Raw genomic sequence first — 23,523 nt, 5'->3', positions numbered from 1 at the left:
CCTAGGCTGCGTGTCAAAATCTCCTACATTACACACACCTCCCCCAGCACTCCAACTCACCTAGACTGCGTCTCGAAATCTCCCACATTACACAGGTCTCCCCCAGCACTCCAACTCACCTAGGCTGCGTGTCGAAATCTCCCACATTACACACGTCTCCCCCAGCACTCCAACTCACCTAGGCTGCGTGTCGACATCTCCCACATTACACACGTCTCCCCCAGCACTCCAACTCACCTAGGCTGCGTGTCGAAATCTCCTACATTACACACACCTCCCCCAGCACTCCAACTCACCTACACTGCGTCTCGAAATCTCCCACATTACACACGTCTCCCCCAGCACTCCAACTCACCTAGGCTGCGTGTCGACATCTCCCACATTACACACGTCTCCCCCAGCACTCCAACTCACCTAGGCTGCGTGTCGAAATCTCCTACATTACACACACCTCCCCCAGCACTCCAACTCACCTACACTGCGTCTCGAAATCTCCCACATTACACACGTCTCCCCCAGCACTCCAACTCACCTAGGCTGCGTGTCGAAATCTCCCACATTACACACGTCTCCCCCAGCACTCCAACTCACCTAGGCTGCCTGTCGAAATCTCCCACATTACACACGTCTCCCCCAGCACTCCAACTCACCTAGGCTGCCTGTCGAAATCTCCCACATTACACACGTCTCCCCCAGCACTCCAACTCACCTAGGCTGCGTGTCGACATCTCCCACATTACACACGTCTCCCCCAGCATTCCAACTCACCTAGGCTGCCTGTCGAAATCTCCTACATTACACGCATCTCCCCCAGCACTCCAACTCACCTAGGCTGCGTGTCGACATCTCCCACCTTACACACATCTCCCCCAGCACTCCAACTCACCTAGGCTGCGTGTCAAAATCTCCCACATTACACACACCTCCCCCAGCACTCCAACTCACCTAGGCTGCCTGTCGAAATCTCCCACATTACACACATCTCCCCCAGCACTCCAACTCACCTAGGCTGCGTGTCAAAATTTCCCACATTACACACGTCTCCCCCAGCACTCCAACTCACCTAGGCTGCGTGTCGACATCTCCCACATTACACACGTCTCCCCCAGCACTCCAACTCACCTAGGCTGCGTGTCGAAATCTCCTACATTACACACACCTCCCCAGCACTCCAACTCACCTAGGCTGTGTGTCGAAATCTCCTACATTACACACACCTCCCCCAGCACTGCAACTCACCTAGGCTGCGTGTCGAAATCTCCCACATTACACACATCTCCCCCAGCACTCTAACTCACCTAGGCTGCGTGTCGAAATCTCCTACATTACACACACCTCCCCAGCACTCCAACTCACCTAGGCTGTGTGTCGAAATCTCCTACATTACACACACCTCCCCCAGCACTGCAACTCACCTAGACTGCGTGTCGAAATCTCCCACATTACACACATCTCCCCCAGCACTCCAACTCACCTAGGCTGCCTGTCGAAATCTCCCACATTACAACGGTCACTAGAGTTTGTTTTAGTGAAGGAAGATTTAATCAATTGTGTGGGCAGTGCTGAGGGATGATTTAAGGCACAGAAGGGGATCATTTACATTCTATGCCTCAGCTAACAGAGGAGAGTGTCCTGTAACCACAGTATCTACCTGTGCTGTCAATCTGTTGACATTCACTCCAAGGTCACTGTGTTCCACCACATCTCTCACAATCCTACCACATGTTGTGTCTTCCGTTGTCTTGTTCGTCCTCCCCAGATGCATCACCTCACACTTCTCTGGATGGAACTCCATCTGCCACTATCTGCTCACCTGACCAGTCCATTGATTCCTTCCCTCAGTCTACCCTCCTCGCTATCAAGCGTGGGGCCAGTTTTGTACTGTGCTCCCTCCCCCTCCACATCAGCCTAAGTCATTGATGTAGATCACAAACACCAAGGGGTCCAGTACAGAGCTCTGTGGAACCCCACTGCAGACTGCTTTCCAGTCACAAGAACACATGTTGACTAGGAGCCTTTGCTTCCTGTGACTGAGCCAATTTTAGATTCAATTTGCCACTTCCCCTTGGGCCCAATGAGCTTTTCATTGACTGACCAGTCTGCTATGTGGGGGGACTGATTGGTAAATCTGTTGGGGGGATGTGGTTTAGCAGAAACCTGAGAAGTGTAGTGGGAGTGCAGCGCACTGCCAAATGGACTGGGTGAGGCAAATGGTGTCCATGTATTGCGGTGAAATTGGAGAGGTGGGGGTGTGAGGAGGCAGATAGCTGCGTGTGGTGGAAAGGGTAGAGGCATGTGTTGGCATTCAAGGTGTTAGCAGGGGTTCAGTCCACAGCACTCTTTGTACTGTGTCAGCAGGCTGTGGGTCCAAGCCCCAGAGACCTGAGCTCAGAAAGCTGGACTCTCTCAGTGCTGAGGGAGTGCTGCACTGTCAGATGTGCCATCTTTTGCATGAGGTGTGACACTGAGTTGCTGTGCTTGCTACTGAAATGAAAATCTTTCTTTTTTTTAAAATTAATTCACGGGATGTGGGCTTTGCTGGCTGGGCTATCCCTAGTTGCCCTTGAGAAGGTGGTGGTGAGCTGCCTTCTTGAACCGCTGCAGTCCATGTGGTGTAGGTACAGCCACAGTGCTGTTAGGGAGGGAGTTCCAGGATTTTGACCCAGTGACAGTGAAGGAACATCGATATATTTCCAAGTCAGGATGGTGAGTGACTTGGAGGGGAACTTCCAGGTGATGATGTTCCCATGTGTCTGCTGCCCTTGTTCTTCTAGATGGTGGTGGTCGTGGGTTTGGAAGATGCTGTCGAAGGAGTATTGGTGAGTTCCTACATTGCATCTTGTAGATGGTACACACTGCTGCTGCTGTCCGTCGGTGGTGGAGGGAGTGAATGTTTGTGGATGGGGTGCCTATCAGGTGGGCTGCTTTGTCCCTTGTCAAGCTTCTTGAGTGTTGTGGGAGTTGCACTCACCCAGGAAAGTGGAGAGTATTCCATCACACTCCATCTTCAATTATTTTTTGATACCTAGTTGATATTAATAACCACTTGATAGATATTCTGTCATGATGTGAAGGATATGAAGACATTGGAGAGAGTACAGAGGAGATTTACACGAATGATTCCTGGGATGAAGAAGTGTAGCTATGAGGATCAATTGGAGAGATTGGGACTGTTTTACTTGGAGAAAAGAAGGCTGAGAGGAGATTTGATAGAGGTATTCATGATCCTGAGGGGTATGGGACAGGATAAACAGTGAGAAACTGCTCCCACTCAAGAGAACATCAAGAACTAGAGGGCACAGATTCAACATAATTGGTAAAAGGAGCAAAACTGATGTGAGGAAAATTTTTTTCACCCAGAGGGTGGCTGGAGTCTGGAACGGGCTTCCTGAGAGGGTGGTGAAGGCAGGTTCGATCGAGGTATTCAGAAGGGAATTGGATTGCTGCCTGATAAGAAAGAATGTGCAAGGTTACGGGGATATGGCAGGGGAGTGGGACTGGGTGGAATGCTCTTTCAGAGAGCCAGTGCAAGGTCGATGGGCTGAATGGCCACTGTTTGCACTGTAAAGATACTGTGATGATGATTGATGGGTTCTGCTTTGGTCAACTTTCAGGTGTCTAGACCCTGGGCTCTTCCTAAACCCCTCTAGCTCACTCTGCTGCTTGAAGCTGCTCGTTCAAACTTCCCTCTTTGACCAAGCTTTTGGTCACCTGTCCAGATATCTCCCTTTTTTGGCTCAGTGTGAAGTTTTGTTCAATTTTCCCGTCAAGTGCCTACATTAAAGGGACTATATGAATACAAGTTGTTGTTTGTTAGTCACTAAGCTCTTTCTCATCCTGTCCTCAGAGTCCTGCTGTTCCCACCACTGCCCAGTCGTTTGCGTTATCTGATCCATCGGATTATAGAGAACTTTGACCCTCTGCACAGCTTCTCGGTGGGAGAGGGAGCTGGCCGGAGGACCGCTGTGTGCCTGACTGAAAAGAGGTGAGTCTGTTTGGCTGAGGGCGAAATGTTGGCCAGATCAGTTCACATGGCCTCTCCATGGTACAATGCAGATTCTGATTGGCAAAAATAGTTGTCACCTCCAACTCATATTGCCACGACCAAATGTTGCCATTTGGAGTTAAGTGTGTCAAATGGAGACTAAATGCTCATAGGGTGAAAGAGAGGGGAATAATTGGAGGAAAGATCCTTCTGAGCTGTTGTTCAGTGGTTTGAAACAGCCCTGGGACCAGGGCAGATGTTCAATCTTTTACCTGGGGCCTCCTGTACAATCTGATGATTTGGTGGCCGGAGGTTAGAATTTTTTTCTAACAAAGTACCTGGAATGGTCAGTCTTGGTGTTTGAGTTTACAGACTGATAATTACCAATAGAATAATGAAGAACAGAAGGAGGCCATTGAGCCCATTGTGCCTGTTCCGATTCTTTGCTCGAGCTATCCAATTCATCTCACCATCCTGCTCTTTTCCATAACCCTCTACTGATTTTCCTTTTCAAGTTTTTAAGCCAGTTCCCGTTCGACTACCCTTCCAGGCATTGCATTCCAGATCAGAGCAACTGGCTGCATTTATACCAAAACAACCCCTACGTTGGCTTGCTGAACAGAGAACTGGCAAGGGCTGGATGGGACAAGGGGCTTCTTTCTGTGTCATTGTCACTCTGTCTCCTCTGGTTATCGACCCTTCAGCCTCTGCTCTTACCCCAGCTTCTTCTAACCCCTCAACCCAGGAACCATTCTCCACCCTCTCTCTCAGGCCTTGGCTCTGTGAGTGGGGATTTTCAAGCACCACTTTAGAGGCAGCCATGTGTAGACTATCCAACTTTATTCTAGCGTATGCAGGGGAGAAATGCATAGCGAACTGAGTCCTTCTCAATGAATCACTGGTTTCAGGAGCTATACTTCTACTCTCTCCACACACACACACACACACACCCCACCCACCCCTCCCCCACTGTGTGACCATATTATTCAGGCTAATCCAATTAACGACTGCAAAATTAAATTAATTACAATTTGCCCATTAATTGTAAGATCAACAAGCAGTTTATTGACCCATAGTTGCTCCACACCAGCACCAACCCTTTAGGAAAGATGACCAGTTTTGGACACCATACTCAAGTGAAGGCCTAATCAGTAGTTGTGAAAGGTTCAGTAGAACTTCCTCATGTACAGTATGACTGAGGTTGGATATCGGGGTGCAGTAAAACCCCTGGTCCATTTGCGCCAAGGGTTGGTTGAAGGCAGTTGGTTTGTTTTCATGAATCCTCTGCTGGTGTCCGTGGTGGGAATGGATCCTGTTCACGTTGCTGCAGTAGAATCCATGCTTTAAGTTGGGAATTCGGCACAGCTGCCCCCAGTTGGGGAAGGATTAGGGAATCACTGCAAGAGCATTTAAACCAGTTCCCACTGAGAGGAACTGGTGAGTCTGTGACTTTAGTTTGCTGTCTTGGAAAGACACCTGTTTTCAGGTAGAGGCTCGCTTCAGACTCGGTCATCCTCAACAGACAATTCTTGGAGTTCACAGACTCTGATCTGAAGTTCATTTGGATCAGTCGGGTTGGGTGATTGTGTCACGTAGCGGGTTGGGAAGAGTGTGATGTGCTGGTAATGGTGAAAGCGTGCCTATGTACATTGTGCTGCAGTCAAACCTTACACGTCCATCGACTGTCTTGGAGAACTGAGTGAGTTATGTGTGATCAGTGGGATGACTGATCTTTGCCCAGCTCTTCCCCAGCTCGACCCTCTGATGACTTGCGTCTCGGACAGAAAGATTCAATATGATTGAAGTGGCAGGAGCTCCAGCCTTCTGTTTGGATATTCGAGTCATCAAGGAATAGGCAGCACCTTGTTTGCTGAAACCCGAGCTCATCCAAATCTCTGCTGCCCATGTCTTAACTCGCAGCAAGTCCCATTCCTTTATCAGCCCTGTGTTCTCTGGCTACATTGGCTTTCGTCAAACAACGACCTGGTTTTAAAATTCTCATCCTTTTTTCCCCCATCTCTCCCTATCTGTCATCTCCAGCCCCACAGCTCTCGGAGATATCTGCGCTCTTCTAATACTGACACTTTGCGTATTCCCAGTTCTAATTACTCCGCCGTTGGTGGCCGTGCCTTCAGTTGTCGAGGCCCCAAGCTCTGAAATTCCCTTCCTACGCCTCTCTACCTTGCTTTCCTCCTTTCAGACGCTCCTTAAAACCTACCTCTTAGATCAAGCATTTGGTCATCTGGCCTAAAATAACACTATGTGGCTCAGTGTCATACTTGGTTGAATAATCCTCCTGTGAAACACTTCGAGACATTTGAAGGTGCTATATAAATAGAGGTTGTTGTTGTTGAGGTGCTGGATCTTCCATTTGTTTGCCCTTTGACAGATTCAGCTCCAGCATCCTTTGAGGGCACAGCGGAGGCAGACAAATCATTCCAGGAAGGAGAGGTAGAATTGGAGCCCTTGGCTCACCAAAGGCCTTGATAGATAGTAACTGGCTGCTTTTAATCCCTCTTCCTGCCAGATTGCACCCATCCCTGGAAGAGAATCTCAGCCGTAGCCATGCTCAGAGTCACCGGACTGAATGGAACAGCAATAGTAAGCAGACGGGGGCATTTAGACCGTTTCATGATAGGGCTTCAAGACACCAAAAGCTGCCTCCTGGCAACAGCAAGTCTAGGAACAAGCCTGAGAAAGCCTTTTATACTGCCAGGGCTCATTGCCAATGCAGTGGTGAGAAAAGGAGAGACACCAAGTTCCATTCCAGAAGGGAAGCCAAGAACGGCAGCAGGAACAAGGAGGGAAGGAGAGATCCAGGAGAAGACAGGATTGATTGCAGCTACGTGCCCGCCAAGGAGGGGGAGGATGGACCGAGTGGCCAGACTTGTCAAGAGACCACTCCACTGTGCGCACTTGCTAGTGGAAAAGTGGCTAGGACTGAGGAAGGCGAGAAATGCAGTGCTTTAGACCTCCAGGTAACAGAGCATGAAGGTGATTTTCAAAGGGATAGATCTTGTGAAGACTCAGCAGCTGAACATATTTTGGATGGAAGCATTGAGGAGCGAAAAGCGAAGCAAGGTCCAAGATCAAACGAGGAGACAAACTTCTCGTCCGCTGAGAAGGAAGCAGCAAAGGATGCGTCCAGATTGAATGATGTGGGCAGTCTGTTGGAAAATGTTACGCCGCTGGTGGAGCTTGCTGAGGATGTGATTGGAGACCACATTGTGCAGCATGAGCTACAGTCATCAACACACACCTCGAAGACAGCAGAAGCCACAGACACTGGCCCAAGAGCAGACCGTCATCTTCAGGGCGAAGACAGTGCTGTCTTGAATGACCAGCAGTCTCCGACGGACAGCACTGAAAACTTGCCCAGTCTTGAGGAGAGCCAGCACACCCAGACGGTAGAGGACACACTGAGAGATCAGCAGGACAGAAGCAGCAGCTCTGATAATGTGAGCAAGACTGGAGCTGACAGAGCAACAGCAGAACAAGATGCAGCCAAAGTGAAGACTGAAGGCAGTGAAACAACAAGTCCAGACCCTCAGAATCCTGATGCTGACTCGACATATTTACTCAAAGAGGTAAGAGGTAAACCATTCTGGGCTTAATACAAACCCAGAATGCATGGGTTTGTATGAAAATATACCTGATGTACAAGCACAGTGGGGAACATGGCACAAACCTGCCAAGGACAGAAAGGGCACAATCATTGACTTTTTGTTTAATCCGCATCTAGCATTTTACTTTTAAACAGAGTTGCAGTTCATTGAGTTGTGATTTGAGCTTTTGAAAGGATAAATAAGGTTAACTGTTGGCCGTGCCAGCAATGTCCACATCCCGTGAATGAATAAAAGACCCCTTCTGTTCCTACAAGTTCCTACACTAAGATTGGAGGCGTTGTGGACAGTGAGGAAGGCTTTCAAAGCTTGCAGAGGGATCTGGACCAACTGGAAAAATGGGCCAGAGAATGGCAGATGGAATTTAATGCAGAAAAGTGTGGGGTGTTGCATTTTGGAAGGACAAACCAAGATAGGACATACACAGTAAATGGTAGGGCACTGAGGAGTGCGGAGGAACAAAGGGATCTGGGAGTTCAGATACATAATTCCCTGAAAGTGGCGTCACAGGTAGACAGGGTTGTAAAGAAAGCTTTTGGCATACTGGCCTTCATAAATTGAAGTATTGAGTATAGGAGTTGGGATGTTATGCTGAGGTTGTATAAGACATTGGTGAGGCCAACTTTGGAGTATTGTGTGCAGTTCTGGTTGCCTAACTACAGGAAGGATATCAGTAAGGTTGAAAGAGTGCAGAGAAGATTTACTAGGATGTTGCCGGGTCTTCAGGAGTTGAGTTACAGGGAAAGATTAAACAGGTTAGGACTTTATTCCTTGGAATGTAGAAGAATGAGGGGAGATTTGATAGAAGTTTACAAAATTGTGAGGGGTATAGACAGAGTAAATGCGAGTAGGCTCATTCCACTTAGATTAGGAGAGATAAACACGAGAGGACATGGCTTTAGGGTGAAAGGGGAAAGGTTTAGGGGGAACATTAGGGGGAACTTCTTCACTCAGAGAGTGGTGAGTGTGTGGAACGAGCTGCCATCTGACGTGGTAAATGCGGGCTCACTCTTAAGTTTTAAGAATAAATTGGATAGATACATGGATGGGAGAGGTCTGGAGGGTTATGGACTGGGTGCAGGTCGATGGGACTAGCGGAATAATATTTCGGCACAGACTAGAAGGGCCGAATGGCCTGTTTTTCTGTGCTGTAGTGTTCTATGGTTCTAAGTGCTATTTAAATGTAGTTTTCAGTTTGGATAAACTTTGTTTCTGTTCCATAAACCTGCTTTTCTGACCATTGCAGCTCTCGGCTTGCCTGGGGGAGATCAGCATCAGTATTGAACAACCTCAGTCTGATTATTCCACCTATCTGTCAGGGCAAGACCACACGGCTCACTTGGAGTTTGGACACATCATTGAAATCTATGACTTCCTGCCTCAGCTGCAGACTGAAGATATACAGGAAGCATTTAGCAGCTTTCAGTAAGTGTCTAGATTTCCTCTTCTGTCTCAAGCACCAGTTTCGAGTTCATGTTTTCGTTCGAGTTGGACAGGATGGCTCTATGGCAGGACGATTGCAAGCAGTCACTTAGCGAGATTTCAGATGATAGGATACCAGACCAACACTCTGAACTTTAAGTTTATAACATGACCTAACAACTTCAATCTCATGTGCTGAAACAAGCTTTTCTCTTTTTCTCTCTCTCTCCCCTTCCTCACAAAATAATCTGTCGCAGAAAATTAACTGATTGTAAGTCAGATAGGTACAAAAACATTTTAACCTTTGACATCCATGCCTAGCTTGCCCAAAAAGTACCACAGTTGGTTAATTTTTCAGAGAAACCTATTCTGTTGAAGGAAAATGGGCTTAGCTGGAATGATAAATGTGATTAATAAAACTAACTGCAAAGTGAGGTACCTTTAGATCAGTGCAATGGTTGAGGGTTCAAACTCTGCGTTGAGGCTTGAGCAGGTCACTGAGACTGCCAGTCCTGTACGATTCTCAATGCTGCACCTTTTGGAGACATGTGAGGCAGGCAGAGCACACACTTGCATCTGTTTCCGTAGCTTGTTTTTCCTGGGACAGGCAGGGGCGATAGCTTGAGGGGTGCCTCTCTGTGTGAAACTTGACTGATCAGGAATCTCTCCCACTCTTACCGCCTATTGTTGGCATGTGTTGGAAGGATTTGCAGGTTGATATTCTATCTGTTTGACCACGTTATGAACACACCTTCCTTGGCCGTCAATGCCTGGAGTGGGACTGGAACCCACAGCTTATGCCTCAGAGCCACAAGACCTCCCAGGGGGGGTGATCATATGTGCCAGAAATGCAAATCTTTTCTGAGACTTATCCTTTGTTTTTTCTTGCCAGTGACAAAGGCTTCCGAATAAAATGGGTGGATAGTACTCACGCTTTGGGAATATTTTCCTGTGTGGATTCAGGTAGGGGCATTTTATCAAATGTGATGACTCTCACTGATCGACTTTTTGATTATCAATCACTTTATGGGATGTATTAGGTATTTCCAACATGTGGAAGTTAAATCTTGGTAGATGGGGGTCATTTTTAATGGAAACCTCAATCTGTACTTCTTAAAAAAAAACTCTTCACAAATCCCGAACCTGTTTCTTTGACTATGTCAAAATTACACACTTCTCTTTACTACTACTCCATGTTGGTGTTTGTGTCTATAATGCTCCAAGGTTCCTGACCACCACCACTTCTTGAGCATCTCCCATTTTAATCGACCCCATTATTGATGGCTGTACCTTTAGTTGTTTGGCCCTAAGCCCCGGAATCTTCTTTCCAGACTTCTCCTTCTAAAGATCCTCTTTCAAACCTACCCCTTCGACCTCAGCTTTGAATCACCTGTCATAATGTTTCCTTCTGTAGCTCCCTGTCACTTTTCTCAGATAGCTGAATCGCCTTGGGATGTTCAAGGCGCTATCTAAATGCGAGACGTTCTGCTGGCAGGCCGAGGTCCCAATCCTGTGCCTGCTCTGTTTGGTCTCTAACTATCCTGACTCTGAACTCAACTGGGGGTGTTACATGGATCAGAATGTTTGGTACACTTAGTGCAGGCACGATGGGTGAGCACAGCTGATCTGGTCCAAATTCTGGATTTCATTTAAGATGCCAGAGGCAATCTGAAAGTAACAAGCAATATGTTTGCATGCAAAATTCTGGAGAAACTGTATATTGTGGAGTTATTTTTCTTCTTACCTGTGTGTTTTTTCAGCCTCTGAGGCCTTGTCCCTCAGTCATTCCCAGCTAAAAACACGTCCTTTGTCTCAAGCAACAAAACAGTCAAAGCTCAAGGTCGCCAGGAGCTCAGGTAATCGATTCGCGGTTGCAGACTGTTTGTATTCCCTTGTGGTGTGTTCTCCTGTTGGAGCGGAGAGTTCGTGTCCCTTGAAGGAGTGAAACTCTCTTTCAGGTGAGATTTAAAACAAGGCTCTGTCTCCGCCCTGAGGTGTTTTGTCTGAGTTCCTGCGGTTATGGTTTAAACGAAGATTAGGGAGGTTATCTCTCACGTTCTTATTTCTGGTCACTGTCACATTGCTGTTTGTGTGAGCTTGCTGTGAGCAAATTGGCTGCTGTGTTTCCTACATGGCAAGTGGCACTTCAAAACTACTTCATTGGCTATGAAGCACTTTGCAATGTCCTGAGGTGAAAGTTGCTATAGAAATGCAAGTCTTTCTTACTTTTCACAATGATTTTTTTTTCTGAATGAATTCACAGTTTTCCATCAGAGATTTTCCCAATGCCCATGTGGAGGAAATGTGATGCAGTGGAGTGCTGTTTTGGGCTGCAGTAGAGTGCTTCAGTTGGGGTCTGGTGACTGAGGGAGTTTAGGGGTTAAATTCTATCTTAAGCCTAGTCTTCCTTTAATTTGGCAATTAACTAAATGCTGCTCTTGGGGTTGGAAGAAGGTGAGTTTTAGTCCAGCCTTAAAACAGGGCTCACACAGGCTCTGCTTTCAGCTGCAACTAGTTAATTAGATAACTGGCTTAATCAGGTTTCCAGAGTCTAGGTTCAGAGAGTATAAAGGTTATCTTATAGTGCTGACTTTGTCTGCACCAGAGTGCTGTTTTGGGCTGCAGTAGAGTGCTTCGGTTGGAGTTTGGTGACTGATGGAGTTCAGGGAGGAGGTACACCTTTCCTTTTCTACCTTTCCTCAGAAAGAAGAATGGCGGCCTTGGTAAGTATGACCTGGTGAGTAAATTAGAACAGTATAATTTTTTAAACAAGTTGCTAGACTTGGATTTAACTGAGAAGCGCCAGGAATAAGGGAAATCTAGGGCCAATATAATAAAGTAGTATAAGTAATCCAAAGTAGAATAAAGTTAATGTAAGGGAAGTAGAGTTAAGACATGGCAGGGCAGCTCAGTCAAGTAGAATGCATGTCCTGTAATATGTGCCAAGTCATGTTCGCTACCAGTGTCCCAGACAACCACATGTGCAGGAAGTGCTGCCAGATGCAGAAACTTGAGCTCTGGGTTTCAGAGCTCGAGCGATGGCTGGAGTCTCTGTGCCGCGTCCGTGAGGCTGAGAGCTACGTGGATAGCACATTCAGAGAGGTGGTCATGCCACAGCTTAAGGGCATGGAGACAGTGAGAGAATGGGTGGCCACCAGGCAGTCCAAGAGAAATAGGCGGGTAGTGCAGGAGTCCCCTGGGGTCCCACTCACAAATCGGTTTTCCGTTTTGGAAGCTGGTTCCTCAGGGGAATGCAGTCAGAGCCAAGTTTGTGGCACCACGAGTGGCTTGGCTGTACAGGAGGGGAGAAAGAAGAAAGGAAGAGCAATAGTGATAGGGGATTCATTGGTTAGGGGAGCAGGCAGGCGTTTCTGTGGCCGTAGACTTGACCCCGGGATGGTATATTGCTTCCCTGTGCCAGAGTCAAGGATGTCACAGAGCGGCTGCAGGACATTCTTCTGGGGGAGGGTGATCAGCCAGAGGTCGTGGTCCACATTGGTACCAATGACTTAGATGGGAAGGGGGATGTGGTCCTGCAATCAGAGTTTAGGGAGCTAGGTAGAAAATTAGCAAGCAGGACCTCAAATGTATTAATCTCCGGATTATTCCCAGTGCCACGTGCCAGTGAGTACAGGAATAGGAGGATAAGGCATATGAGTGCATGGCTGAAAAGATAGTGCAGGAGGGAGGGCTTTAGATTCCTGGGACACTGGGTTGGGACATTGGGATTGGCTCTGGGGGAGATGGCACCTATACGAGCCGGACTGGTTGCACCTGAACAGAACTAGGACAGAGTTCCTTGCCAGGCGTTTTGCTAGTGCTGTTGGGAGGACTTCAAACTAACTCCACAGGGGTGTGAGAACCAACAGAAAATATTAGAGGGGAATACCAGGGTGCACAAAATACTGGGAGGGACAGATAGCACTAATATAGAGAATAGTAAGTTCATAGGTAAAGTCGGGGTAAGGGAGAAAGTAACAAAATCAAAATCAGGGTAACTGTGCATGTATGTGAATGCACAGAGTATAGTAAATAAGATTGTGGAGTTACAGGCGCAGATTGCCATGTGGAAATATGATGTTTTGGCGATAACAGAGACCTGGCTCAAAGAAGGGCAGGACTGGGTGTTAAATATTCCCGGGTGCAAAGTGTTCAGAAAAGATAGAAAAGGAAGAAAAGGAGGAGGGGTAGCGGTATTGGTTAAGGACAGCATTGCAGGGCTGGAGAAAGAGGATGTCCCAGAGGGTCCAAGGACCGAATCTATTTGGCTCGAGCTAAAGAACAAAAAGGGAGCAATTACATTGCTCGGTGTAGTCTATAGACCGCCAAATAGTGAGAAGGACGTAGAAGAACAAATCTGCACGAAAATTACAGAGAGATGCAAGCATTATAGAGTAGTTCTAATGGGGGACTTTAATTACCTGAACGTAGACTGGGACAGTGGTAGTGTAAAGGGCGGAGAGGGTCACAAGTTTCTAGATTGTGTTCAGGAGAACTTTCTACAGCAGTATGTGTCCAATCCAACAAGAAAAGACACACTGTTGGACCTGGTTCTTGGAAATGAGGTGGGCCAAGTAGATCAAGTGTCAGTGGGGGAACATTTAGGAGACAGTGATCATTGTATTGAACGTTTTAGGATGATGATAGAAAAGGACAATAGGCAATCCAGAGTAAGGATAATTAACTGGACGAGAGCTGACTTCGATGGGGCAAGAACGGAGCTGCACAAGATACACTGGAACGAAAGGTTGGCAGGAAAAACTGTAGCTGAACAATGGGCTACCTTCAAAAAAGAATTGGTTCGGGCACAGTCAAGGTATATTCCATCGAAAGGGAAAGGTAGGGAAAACAAATCCAGAGCTCCCTGGATGAAAAAGGAGATAGAAATGAAGATAAAGAAGAAAAAGTGCTCTTATGACAGGTGTCAGGTAGAAAATACAATTGAGAACCAAGAGGAATACAGAAGGTTCAGAGGGGAGGTGAAAAAGCATATTAGAGAAGCGAAGAGGGATTATGAGAAAAGACTGGCAGCCAACACAAAGGGGAATCCCAAAGTCTTCTATATGCATATAAATAGCAAAAGGGTGGTAAAAGGAGGAGTAGGGCCGATTAGGGACCTCAAAGGGAATTCACACATGGACAAAGGGGCCATGGCTGCAGTATTAAATGAATCCTTTGCATCCGTCTTTCCCAAGGAGGTAAATGCTGCCCAGGCCATGGTGACAGACGAGGAAACTCTGTCACTAGAAGGCTTCAAAATTGATAAGGAGTGTTGAATAGACTGTCGGTACTTAAAGTTGATAAGGCACCAGGACCAGATGAGATGCATCCAAGGATATTGAAGGAAGTGAGAGTAGAAATTGCAGGGGCACTGGCCATAATCTTTCAGTCTTCTCTAGACTCAGGGGTGGTGCCAGAGGACTGGAGAACTGCAAACATTACGCCCTTGTTCAAAAAAGGTTGTAAGGATAAGCCCAGCAATTACAAACCAGTTAGTTTAACTTCAGTGATAGGCAAGATTCTAGAACCATTATTCAGGATAGAATAAGTAGTCACATGGAAAAATATGGGTTGATAAAGAAGAGCCAGCATGGATTTCTAAAGGGGAAATCGTGTTTAACTAACTTGCTGGATTATTTTGAAGAGGTAACAGAAACCTTGATGAGGGTAATGCTGTTGATGTGGTGTACATGGACTTTCAAAAGGCATTTGATACAGTGCCACACAATAGACTTGTGAGAAAAATTATTGCCTGTGGAATAAAAGGGACAGTAGCAACATGGATGCAGAATTGGCTGAGAGATAGGAAACAGTAATGGTTAATGGCTATTTTTCGGGCTGGAGGAAGGTTTGTAGTGGAGTTCCCCAGGGGTCGATATTGGGACCCTTGCATTTCCTGATATATATTAATGATTTAGATCTTAGTGTGCAGAGGACAATTTCAAAGTTTGCAGATGATATGAAGCTTGGGAGTGTTGTGAATTGTGAGGACGATGGTGTGGAACTTCAAGAGGACATTGACAAGTTGGTGGAATGGGCAGATAGGTGGCAGATGAAGTTCAATGTGGGGAAGTGTGAGGTGATGCATTTTAGTAGGGAGAACATTGGCAGACAATATAAAATAAAGGGTGAAATTGAAGGGGGTGTAGGTGCAGAAAGACCTGGGTGCATATGTGCATAGATCATTCAAGGTAGCAGGACAGGTGGAGAGAGCAGTTAATAAAGCATATAGTGTTCTGAGTTTTAATAACAGGAGCATAGAGTACAAGAGCAAGGAGATTATGCTGAATTTATATAAGACACTCATTAGACCTCAGCTGGAGTATTGTGTACCGTTCTGGATGCCACGCTATAGGGAAGGATGTGAACACATTGGAGAGAGTGCAGAAGAGGTTTGCAAGAATGGTTCCAGGAATGAGAAACTTAATCTAGGAGGATAGATTGGAGAGGTTGAGACTGTTCTCCTTGGAGAGAAGGCAGCTAAGAGGAGATTTGACAGAGATATTCAAAATCATGAGGGGCTGGACAGAGTAGATAGGGAGAAGCTGTTCCCGTTGGTAAAAGATCAAGAATGTGAGGACAACAATTTAAAGTGATTTGCAAAAGAAGCAAATATGACGTGAGAAAAAAACTTATTCACACAGCGAGTGGTTCGGGTCTGAGGTGCCTGGAAGTGTAGTGGAGGCAGGTTCAATCGAGGCATTCAAGAGGGCATTAGATGACTATTTGCATAGAAACAATGTGCAGGGATATGGGGAAAAGGCAGGGCAAAGACACTAGGTTATAATGCTTGTTTGGAGACACGGTGGGCTGAATGGCCTCCTTATGTGCCATTAAAATTCTGTGATTCCTTCCCAGTACCTCTGCTGGAATTGAGTCACCTCCAAGTTCAGAGTGTATGGGTTGAAGCCCCGTTGCAGGACATGGCCACATGATGTGGGCTGACAATCCATTGCCTGTGATGCCAGCTTCTGGATGAGAAATCACGCTGTTTCATGCCTGTCTGTTGAGGCGAAAATACAAGCTCTAGGCATACTGTCCTAAGTGCTGGGGAATTCTCCTGCTCAACATCTCTCCCTCGAGTAACACCATCAAAAGCAGACTTTCTGGTCTTTAGTTTGCGACATGTGGGATCTTGCAGCACATAAATTAGCTGCTGCACCTGCCTGCATAGCAACAGAGTCCACGGATTTTGTGGAGTATTTGGGAATTTCTGCTGGAAATTGTTGGGGTTTAAAATCAATGCCAGCTTTCTTTCATCCTCTCCCTGCCTTCACTGTGTTTGGTCAATTCCTGAGAACTCCTAGCAGGGAAAACTTGAAAAGCACTTCTTCATCGATTTGCTTTTGCTTGCAGAATTCCTGCAGCCAGTGAAGGAGAGGGGCCAGACCAACACTGTGATCGCCAAGAGGCTGGTGTTTCGAGCTCTCGGACTCCAAACCAGTGAGCGGAAGGGCCAGCGAGACCCCAAGCCCAAGAATCCAGGTGAAAGAAAAGGTGAGTGCCAACTCTACATCTTCAAAGCACCAGGACTGATTCCAAATTAATCACAAAGAGAGATAGGCAGGAGAGACCATGTGTTTTTTTTTTACTCTCTTGAGTAGTGGAACAGACTCCCAGCAAAAGCAGCCAACACTGTGTTGATAAAATCTAAAAAAAAAAATAAGTTGGGTACGTAACTGGGGGAGATGGTGGTGTAGTGGTTTTGTCATTGGACTAATAATTCACAGGCCCAAGCTAATATTTGGGGCACGTGGGTTCAGATCCCTCCACGGCAGTTGGGGGAATTTAAATTCGATTGATAAAATCTGGAATTGAACCATAGAAAAGTTGCAGTGCAGAAAGAGGCCATTCAGCCCATCATGTCTATGCCGACCAGCAAGAGAAAGAAGAAACTAGCCGCTCATTTTTAATCCCACTTTCCAGCACCTGGTCTGTAGCCTTGCAGGTTACAGTGCTTCTGCAGATCCAGATAACTTTTAAATGAGTTGAGCGTTTCAGCCTCAACCACCAACTTAGGCAGTGAATTCCAGATGCCCACCACCCTCATGTCCCCTCTAATCCTTCTACCAATCACCTTAAATCTATGCCCCCTGCTAATTGACCCCTCAGTTAGGGAAATCAAATCTTTCCTGTCTGCCCTATCTTGGCCCCTCATAATTTTATACACCTCAATTAGGTGTACAAAATTAGCCTCCTCTGTTCTAAAACAACCCTAGCTTTTACAATCTCTCCTCACAGCTGCAACTTTCAAGCCCTGGCAGTGTTCCTGTAAATTTCCTCTGCACTCTCTCCAGAGCAATTATGTTTTGCACAGCGTTTTATACAGTTCCATCATTACACCCCTGCTTTTGTATTCAATATTTTGCCCAATAAAGGGAAACATTCCATATGCTTTCTTGACCATCTTGTCCACCTGTCCTGTCACCTTCAGGGACCTGTGGACATCCACTCCAAGGTGTCTCAGTTCCTCAACTTCTACCAATAACTTCCCATTTATTGAGTATTCCCTTGCTTTGTTTTCCCTCCTCAAAGCTCGTCTCAGTGATGGTGCCCATGAAACTATCCTCGATTGCCATAAAAACCCATCTGGTTCACTCATTCCCTGTAGGGAAGGAAATCTGCTGTCCTTACCCGGTCTGGCCTACATGTGACTCCAGACCCACGGCAATGTGGCTGACTCTTAACTGCCCTCTGACATGGCCTTACCAACCTCTCCGTTCAAGGGCAGTTAGGGATGGGCAACAAATGCTGGCCTTGCCAGTGACACCCACATGAAAGAAAAAATAAAATTACTGGTTAGAAGTAGGTCTGAAGGTACAGAGTCTTCACCAAACACTACATGGGCCTTTTATGATTCTAATGCTGAGAGGATTGGTTGTGTTGTCTGTGAAATCTGCCTCTTGGTATGAGACATCAAATGAAGGGGCCACCTACCATCTCGGCTATCAAAGATCACACAGCATTTCCAGCAAAGAAGAGCTGGGGCGTTCTCACCAGATGTCCTGGCCAATATTTATCCCTCAACCAACATCACTCTGTGAAATCTCAGATTGTTGTTGTTTCTGGGATCTTGCTTTGCGCAGATTGGTTGCTGCCTCCCCTCTATTTCAACAGTGACGACACTTCAAAAGTACTTCCTTGGTCGTGAAGCACTTTGGGGGCGTCCTGTGGTGGTGTAAGGCCACATCTGAATGGAAGAGTGATAAATATTCTGGGCCTTTTCTCAACTACTTGTCGACATGAGTGGCTGTCTTGTCTGACCATGGCCTTGAGCCTTTTTCTCATTGCATCTTTCTGTTTTGGCCTTGCAGTTCAACCTCAGAAGAAGACTGAAGATGGCAATGAAGACACACTGGTATGTACTTTACGCTCATAGACCTTGAACATCTCATGGAAGCCATTGCGTTGCTTTTGGCTTACTTGTGCTTTTTTTTTTCTTTCCTCACTTCACCTCTCCCTTACTCCCAACTGGCTTTCACCTGTGAACTCAGAGAATGATAGAATATTACAGCCGAGTAGAAGGTTTTTTCAGCCCACTGAGTCTGTACTGGTTTCTAAATATTGGCCAGGACACTGTGGAGAACGCCCCTGCTCTAAAATCAGGATCTTTTGTATTCACGTGAGACGATGGAGGGGGCCTCGGTTTAATATCTCATTTAATAGACAGCAACTCTGGCAGTGCAGCACTCCCTTGGGTCTGCGCTGGGTGTGTCAGCCAGGATTTTTGTGGTGAGGTCTCTGGAGTGCGACTTGAACCCACAATTTCCTGAATTGGGGGGCGAGTGTCACGGCTTGGACCTAAAGAGACTTCGGAAACACAAGATTGAACCAGGGAACTTTAGATGGTCAGTGCACATCTGTCCGATTCCACTATTTCCCCCACAGCCCATGAAAGGAAAAAATATGCTGGAGAATAACATGAGCCATCTTGTTTCCATTGAGAAACCTTGATATTAAGAATGTAAAGCACAGCTCTAGTCTTTCAGCGAGGCTCGATGCTGTTCATGTAAGGGGTTTGCAGCTCAACAGATTGGGATTGAAGGAATATAAACACACCAACTGGAGAACAAAAAACAGCTGATGAAACAAAATGAGGGGTTAAACATGTTACAAAGAGTGTGCGTGAGGGAGATATTGACATTGTGCATTACTGATTAGAGAACATTTTGTTTCTATAGTAACACTTCAATCTGTACTGAGTGTTACATGACAAAGACTGAGAGTGCTTCTCCCCCCCCAGCCCCACAAGAACATTTTGTCAAGAGTGCTCATGTCCTTTTATTGGGCAGTCTCCATAAATGAAAATGGTGCACTCTGGGAAGAATTTTTATTTGACCATCAGGCACACACTTAGCTTACAAACACATGAACTAGGAACAGAGGTAGGCCATTCAGCCCCTCAAGCCCTGCTCCGCCATTCAGCAAGATCATGGCTGATCTGATTGTGGCCTCAACTCCACATTCCCACCTACCCCTGATAACTTTTCACCCCCCCTTGTTCGTCAAGAATCTATCTACCTCAGCCTTAAAAACATCGAATGACTCAGCCTCCACCGCGCCATGGGGAAGAAATTTCGAAAGATTCACAACCCTCAGAGAAAAAAATTTCTCCTCATCTTCATCTTAAATGGGAGACCCCTTATTTTTAAACTGTGTTCCCCACAAGGGGAAACATTCCTTTCAGCATGCACCCTGTCAAGTCCCCTCAGGATCCTATACATTTCAACAAGATCACCTCTCAATCTTCTAAGCTCCAATGGGTACATACCCAGCCTGTCCAACCTTTCCTCATAGAATTGCCAACGTAGATTTTTGTGTGCTCGTCTTTCGAGTGGGACTTGAACCCACAACCTTATGAATGAATGAAAGGAATACACTGCGGATGCTGGAGATCCGAAATGAAAATATAAAGTGCTGGAAAAACTCGGCTGCTCTGGCAACATCTGCGGAGAGGGAGTCAGAGTTCACCTTTCGAGTCCATATGACTCTTCTCCAGAGCTCCTTCTCAACAAAACCCAGTCCCTGAAACTCTGGGACTTGGCCTGTTATTCCCTTAAGTGACAGGGAGATGGGTCATGTCACATTTTGCTGCCGAAAGATTGCAACTTATGATCAGGCTCCAAGTCATTAGAGATGTATTTGAATCCTGAATGGAATCTAAAAAAGCGTGCAGCATGTTCTTTGATTGCATCGTGATTTATTCCTCTGTATGTTTTGCTGACTCTCCATGGAGGCCAAAGCAAACCATAATGATTATTCAAGCCTGGCCATTCTGTTTTGGTGTTGCAGGATTCTGCTGGTGATGCAGCTGTTGAATGATGACAGAGGAAAGAGACAAACCCTGGTCTGACGAAGATGACACGCACGGATCGTTCACACACACAAGGCATATTTGTAAAAAGAATCTGTGCACTTTGATGGAGTATTAAAGCTATCTATGACCAAGAGGTACAATATTTTTGTATTCAGCCTGACTTATTTCTCGGCGTACGGCTTCCTTCTGTCTGGCCAAGAGTTGACCCTGCACCAGTGACTAGAAGCTCTCTGAAAATGGCTGGCATCATGATGGATTCCTGCCTTTGCTAATTTGAGAAATGATACAGTACATTCGAGAGTAGGAACATGAGGGAGAGAGAGCAGAGAGACTGGGACTAATTGTATAGCTCCTTCAGACAGCCTGCACAGGCATCGTGGGCCAAATGGTCTCGTGCTGTGCTGGATGAAGAATTTGCCAGTGATTTGACATTTGGCACACTGTCTGTCTGGGGCTAGTACTGTCTGTCTGGGGCTAGTGCTGCCCCATTGAAATGCTTTGGCTTTGTCAGATCACACCTGAAGAACAGTCTGTACCTCAAGTGGGGAGGCGAGATTCATCACTGACTTTGGGGTTATCTTAATCTCGTTCGGCCTAGGATCCGGAAAAGTGGGACAAAATGCAGAATCGGCCGTCCACTCACTCGATGAAAAGGTTTCCGGGCTGAGGCTGGGATGTAGCAGTGTCACGCCAAGTCAGGAGGGGGCATGGGATAAAAGTAAAGAAAGGAAGACTTGCATTTATATAGCACCTTTCGCAACCTCAGGACATCTTAAAGCACCTTACAGCCAATTAATTACTTTTTGAGGTACAGCCACTGCAGCCAATTTTGTGCACAGCAAGCTCCCAAGGACTGCTTTGTGACAATGACCAAATAATCTATTTTAGTGATATTAATTGAAGGACAAAGAGTGTGCAGGATACCTGCTCTGTAAAATGGTGCCACATCATCCTTTACATACATCTGAAGGTGGAGGTGACCCGGATTTAATGTCTCATGCAGAAGATGGCACCTCTGACAGTGCAGCACTCCCTCAGGACTGGCACTGGGAGTGTCAGTGGAGGTTTTTGTGCGGAAGCTGGTGGAGTGGGATGCCACTCTGAAGTGTGGACTCGCAGGCTCTGTCTACCTTTAATGGACATGGGCTCGGAGTGTGTGAGGGATCATCTCGGCTGGTTTCAAAATGGTTCGCATGGAAAAAGCAGCACGTCAGACTTGTTCATTCACCAGTGAATCCTTTTCTCCAGTTCTCAGGGAATAGGTAAGCAACAGCGTCAAAAGGCAGCTTGCACACACCTACTTGCAGTTCGGCAACACTTCGAGTTTTTAATTCTCATCCTAGCTTTAAATGCCTCCACTGCCTTTCCCTCCCTATCTCCGTGACATCCTCCAGCCCCACAACCCTCTCAGAACCCTGCATTGTCCAATTCTGGCCTCTTGCACAATGCTGATAGGCAGCCATGTTTTCAGCTACCTGGGCCCTGAGCTCCGAAATTCCTTCCCTAAACCTCTCCACCTCTCTAATCTCTTTCCCTTCCTTTAAGATGATCCTTCAAACTGACCTCCTTGGCCAAGCTTTTGGTCACCATTCCTACCGTTTCCTTACATGGCTCAGTGACAGACTTTGTCAAATAATGCCCTTGTGAAGCACTTTGAGACAATGTGATAATTTAAGTACAATATAAAAACAAGTTTCTTTGGTTGTTTCATTCCATATTTCAATATAAAATAAGGGGTACAATTCTCAAGGGGGTGCAGGAGCAGAGGGATCTGGGTGTATATGTGCCTAGAACATTGAAGGTGGCAGGACAGGTGTAGAGCAATTAATAAAGCATATAGTGTCCTGTGCTTTATTAATAGGGGCATAGAGTACAAGAGCAGGGAGGTTATGCTGAGTTTATATGAGACACTCGTTAGACCTCAGCTAGAGTATTGTGTACAGTTCTAGGTACCACACTATAGGAAGGATGTGAACACATTGGAGAGAGTGCAGAAGAGGTTTACGAGAATGGTTCCAGGGATGGAAAACTTCAGTGATGAAAATAGATTGGAGAGATTGGGCCTGTTCTCCTTGGAGAGGAGAAGGCTAAAAGAGATTTGATCAAGGTGTTCAACATCATCAGGGGGCTGGATAGAGTGAATGGGGAGAAACTGTTCCCATTTGTAAAAGGATTGAGAACAAGGGGGCACAGATTTAAAGCGATTTGCAAAAGAAGCAAATGTGACGTGGGAAAAACTTATTCATACAGCGAGTGGTTCGAGTCTGGGATGCACAGCCTGGAAGTGTGGTGGGCTCAGGTTCAATCAAGGCATTCAAGAGGGTCTTAGATGATTATTTAAATAGAAACAATGTGCAGGGTTATGGGGAAAAGGCAGGATAATGGCACGGAGACATAATGCCCATTCGGAGAGCCGATGCAGACACAATGGGCCGAATGGCCTCTTTCTGCATCATAACAATTCTGTGATTGCCAATGCACCATGTTCATCTCCTTCATAGAACTAATTATAAATAAATAGACAAAGTTTTGAAAAAGCTGCAAATCATTCTTATTGTACAGTGACAGTAATCTTTGTTGGGAAGTTTCCCTGAATGCTGTTGCCTTTTGAAGCAGATCCCAATTTAATGCTTGCTTGGAATGAGTTAGCAAGTGTTTAACAAACTGTTGAGCGGTTTCCAGTCTCACTCTGTCAGTACTTGATCATTACTGTCTGCTTGTGCTTTACTGCACCAGATATTTCAAAGCTGCAGGCACTAGACTTGAAGAAAACGACCAGTTGGTGACCTGATTTCTGTTATAAATTAAGTGACTTTGGCAGCCACTGCTGCCTGAGAGTTTGTGCACCAAGCAGCTGACATGTCCAGGACTCAGGTTCATTTCCCCATTCCCCACCCCAGTTTTGAGAGCAATAAAATTGCAGTGTTCCCACTGGTTAAAGCACTACCCATGCTTGATTGATTCCTGGGATGAGAGTGTTGCCCCATGTGAAGAGATGGAGTGGAATCCGTGCATATTCTCCGGCCTATAAAAGAATAAGAAGTGATGTTACAAAAATGTATAAAATTCTTAGGAGAATGAGATGCTGTTTCCCATGGCGGAAGAGTACAGAACTCAGTGTCAAAGGCTGAAAGTAAGGAGTCAGCCATTTCAAAGTGCGATGAGCAGGAATTAAT

At 46.2% G+C, this 23,523-nt stretch overlaps 1 protein-coding gene across 1 annotated transcript in view; it reads left to right on the top strand.

Annotated features, from left to right (window-relative positions):
- The window catches only part of LOC144694742 (R3H and coiled-coil domain-containing protein 1-like), a 29,215-nt gene extending 8,726 nt beyond the window's left edge, over positions 1–20,489 (top strand). Inside the window, exons 4-11 of the mRNA XM_078565315.1 lie at positions 3,848–3,985; positions 6,513–7,572; positions 8,855–9,033; positions 9,923–9,993; positions 10,791–10,886; positions 16,387–16,527; positions 18,345–18,388; positions 20,323–20,489. Coding sequence (XP_078421441.1) covers positions 3,848–3,985; positions 6,513–7,572; positions 8,855–9,033; positions 9,923–9,993; positions 10,791–10,886; positions 16,387–16,527; positions 18,345–18,388; positions 20,323–20,352 — 1,759 coding nt within the window. The 3' untranslated portion in view covers positions 20,353–20,489. The remainder of the gene's footprint in view (positions 1–3,847; positions 3,986–6,512; positions 7,573–8,854; positions 9,034–9,922; positions 9,994–10,790; positions 10,887–16,386; positions 16,528–18,344; positions 18,389–20,322) is intronic.
- Positions 20,490–23,523: the final 3,034 nt, after the last annotated feature.

The sequence above is a fragment of the Cetorhinus maximus genome, chromosome 20 (genome assembly GCF_964194155.1).
Source record: "Cetorhinus maximus chromosome 20, sCetMax3.hap1.1, whole genome shotgun sequence".
NCBI lineage: Eukaryota > Metazoa > Chordata > Chondrichthyes > Lamniformes > Cetorhinidae > Cetorhinus > Cetorhinus maximus.
The sequence above is the reverse complement of the archived record's forward strand: the minus strand, read 5'-3'. Positions and strand labels throughout refer to the sequence as shown.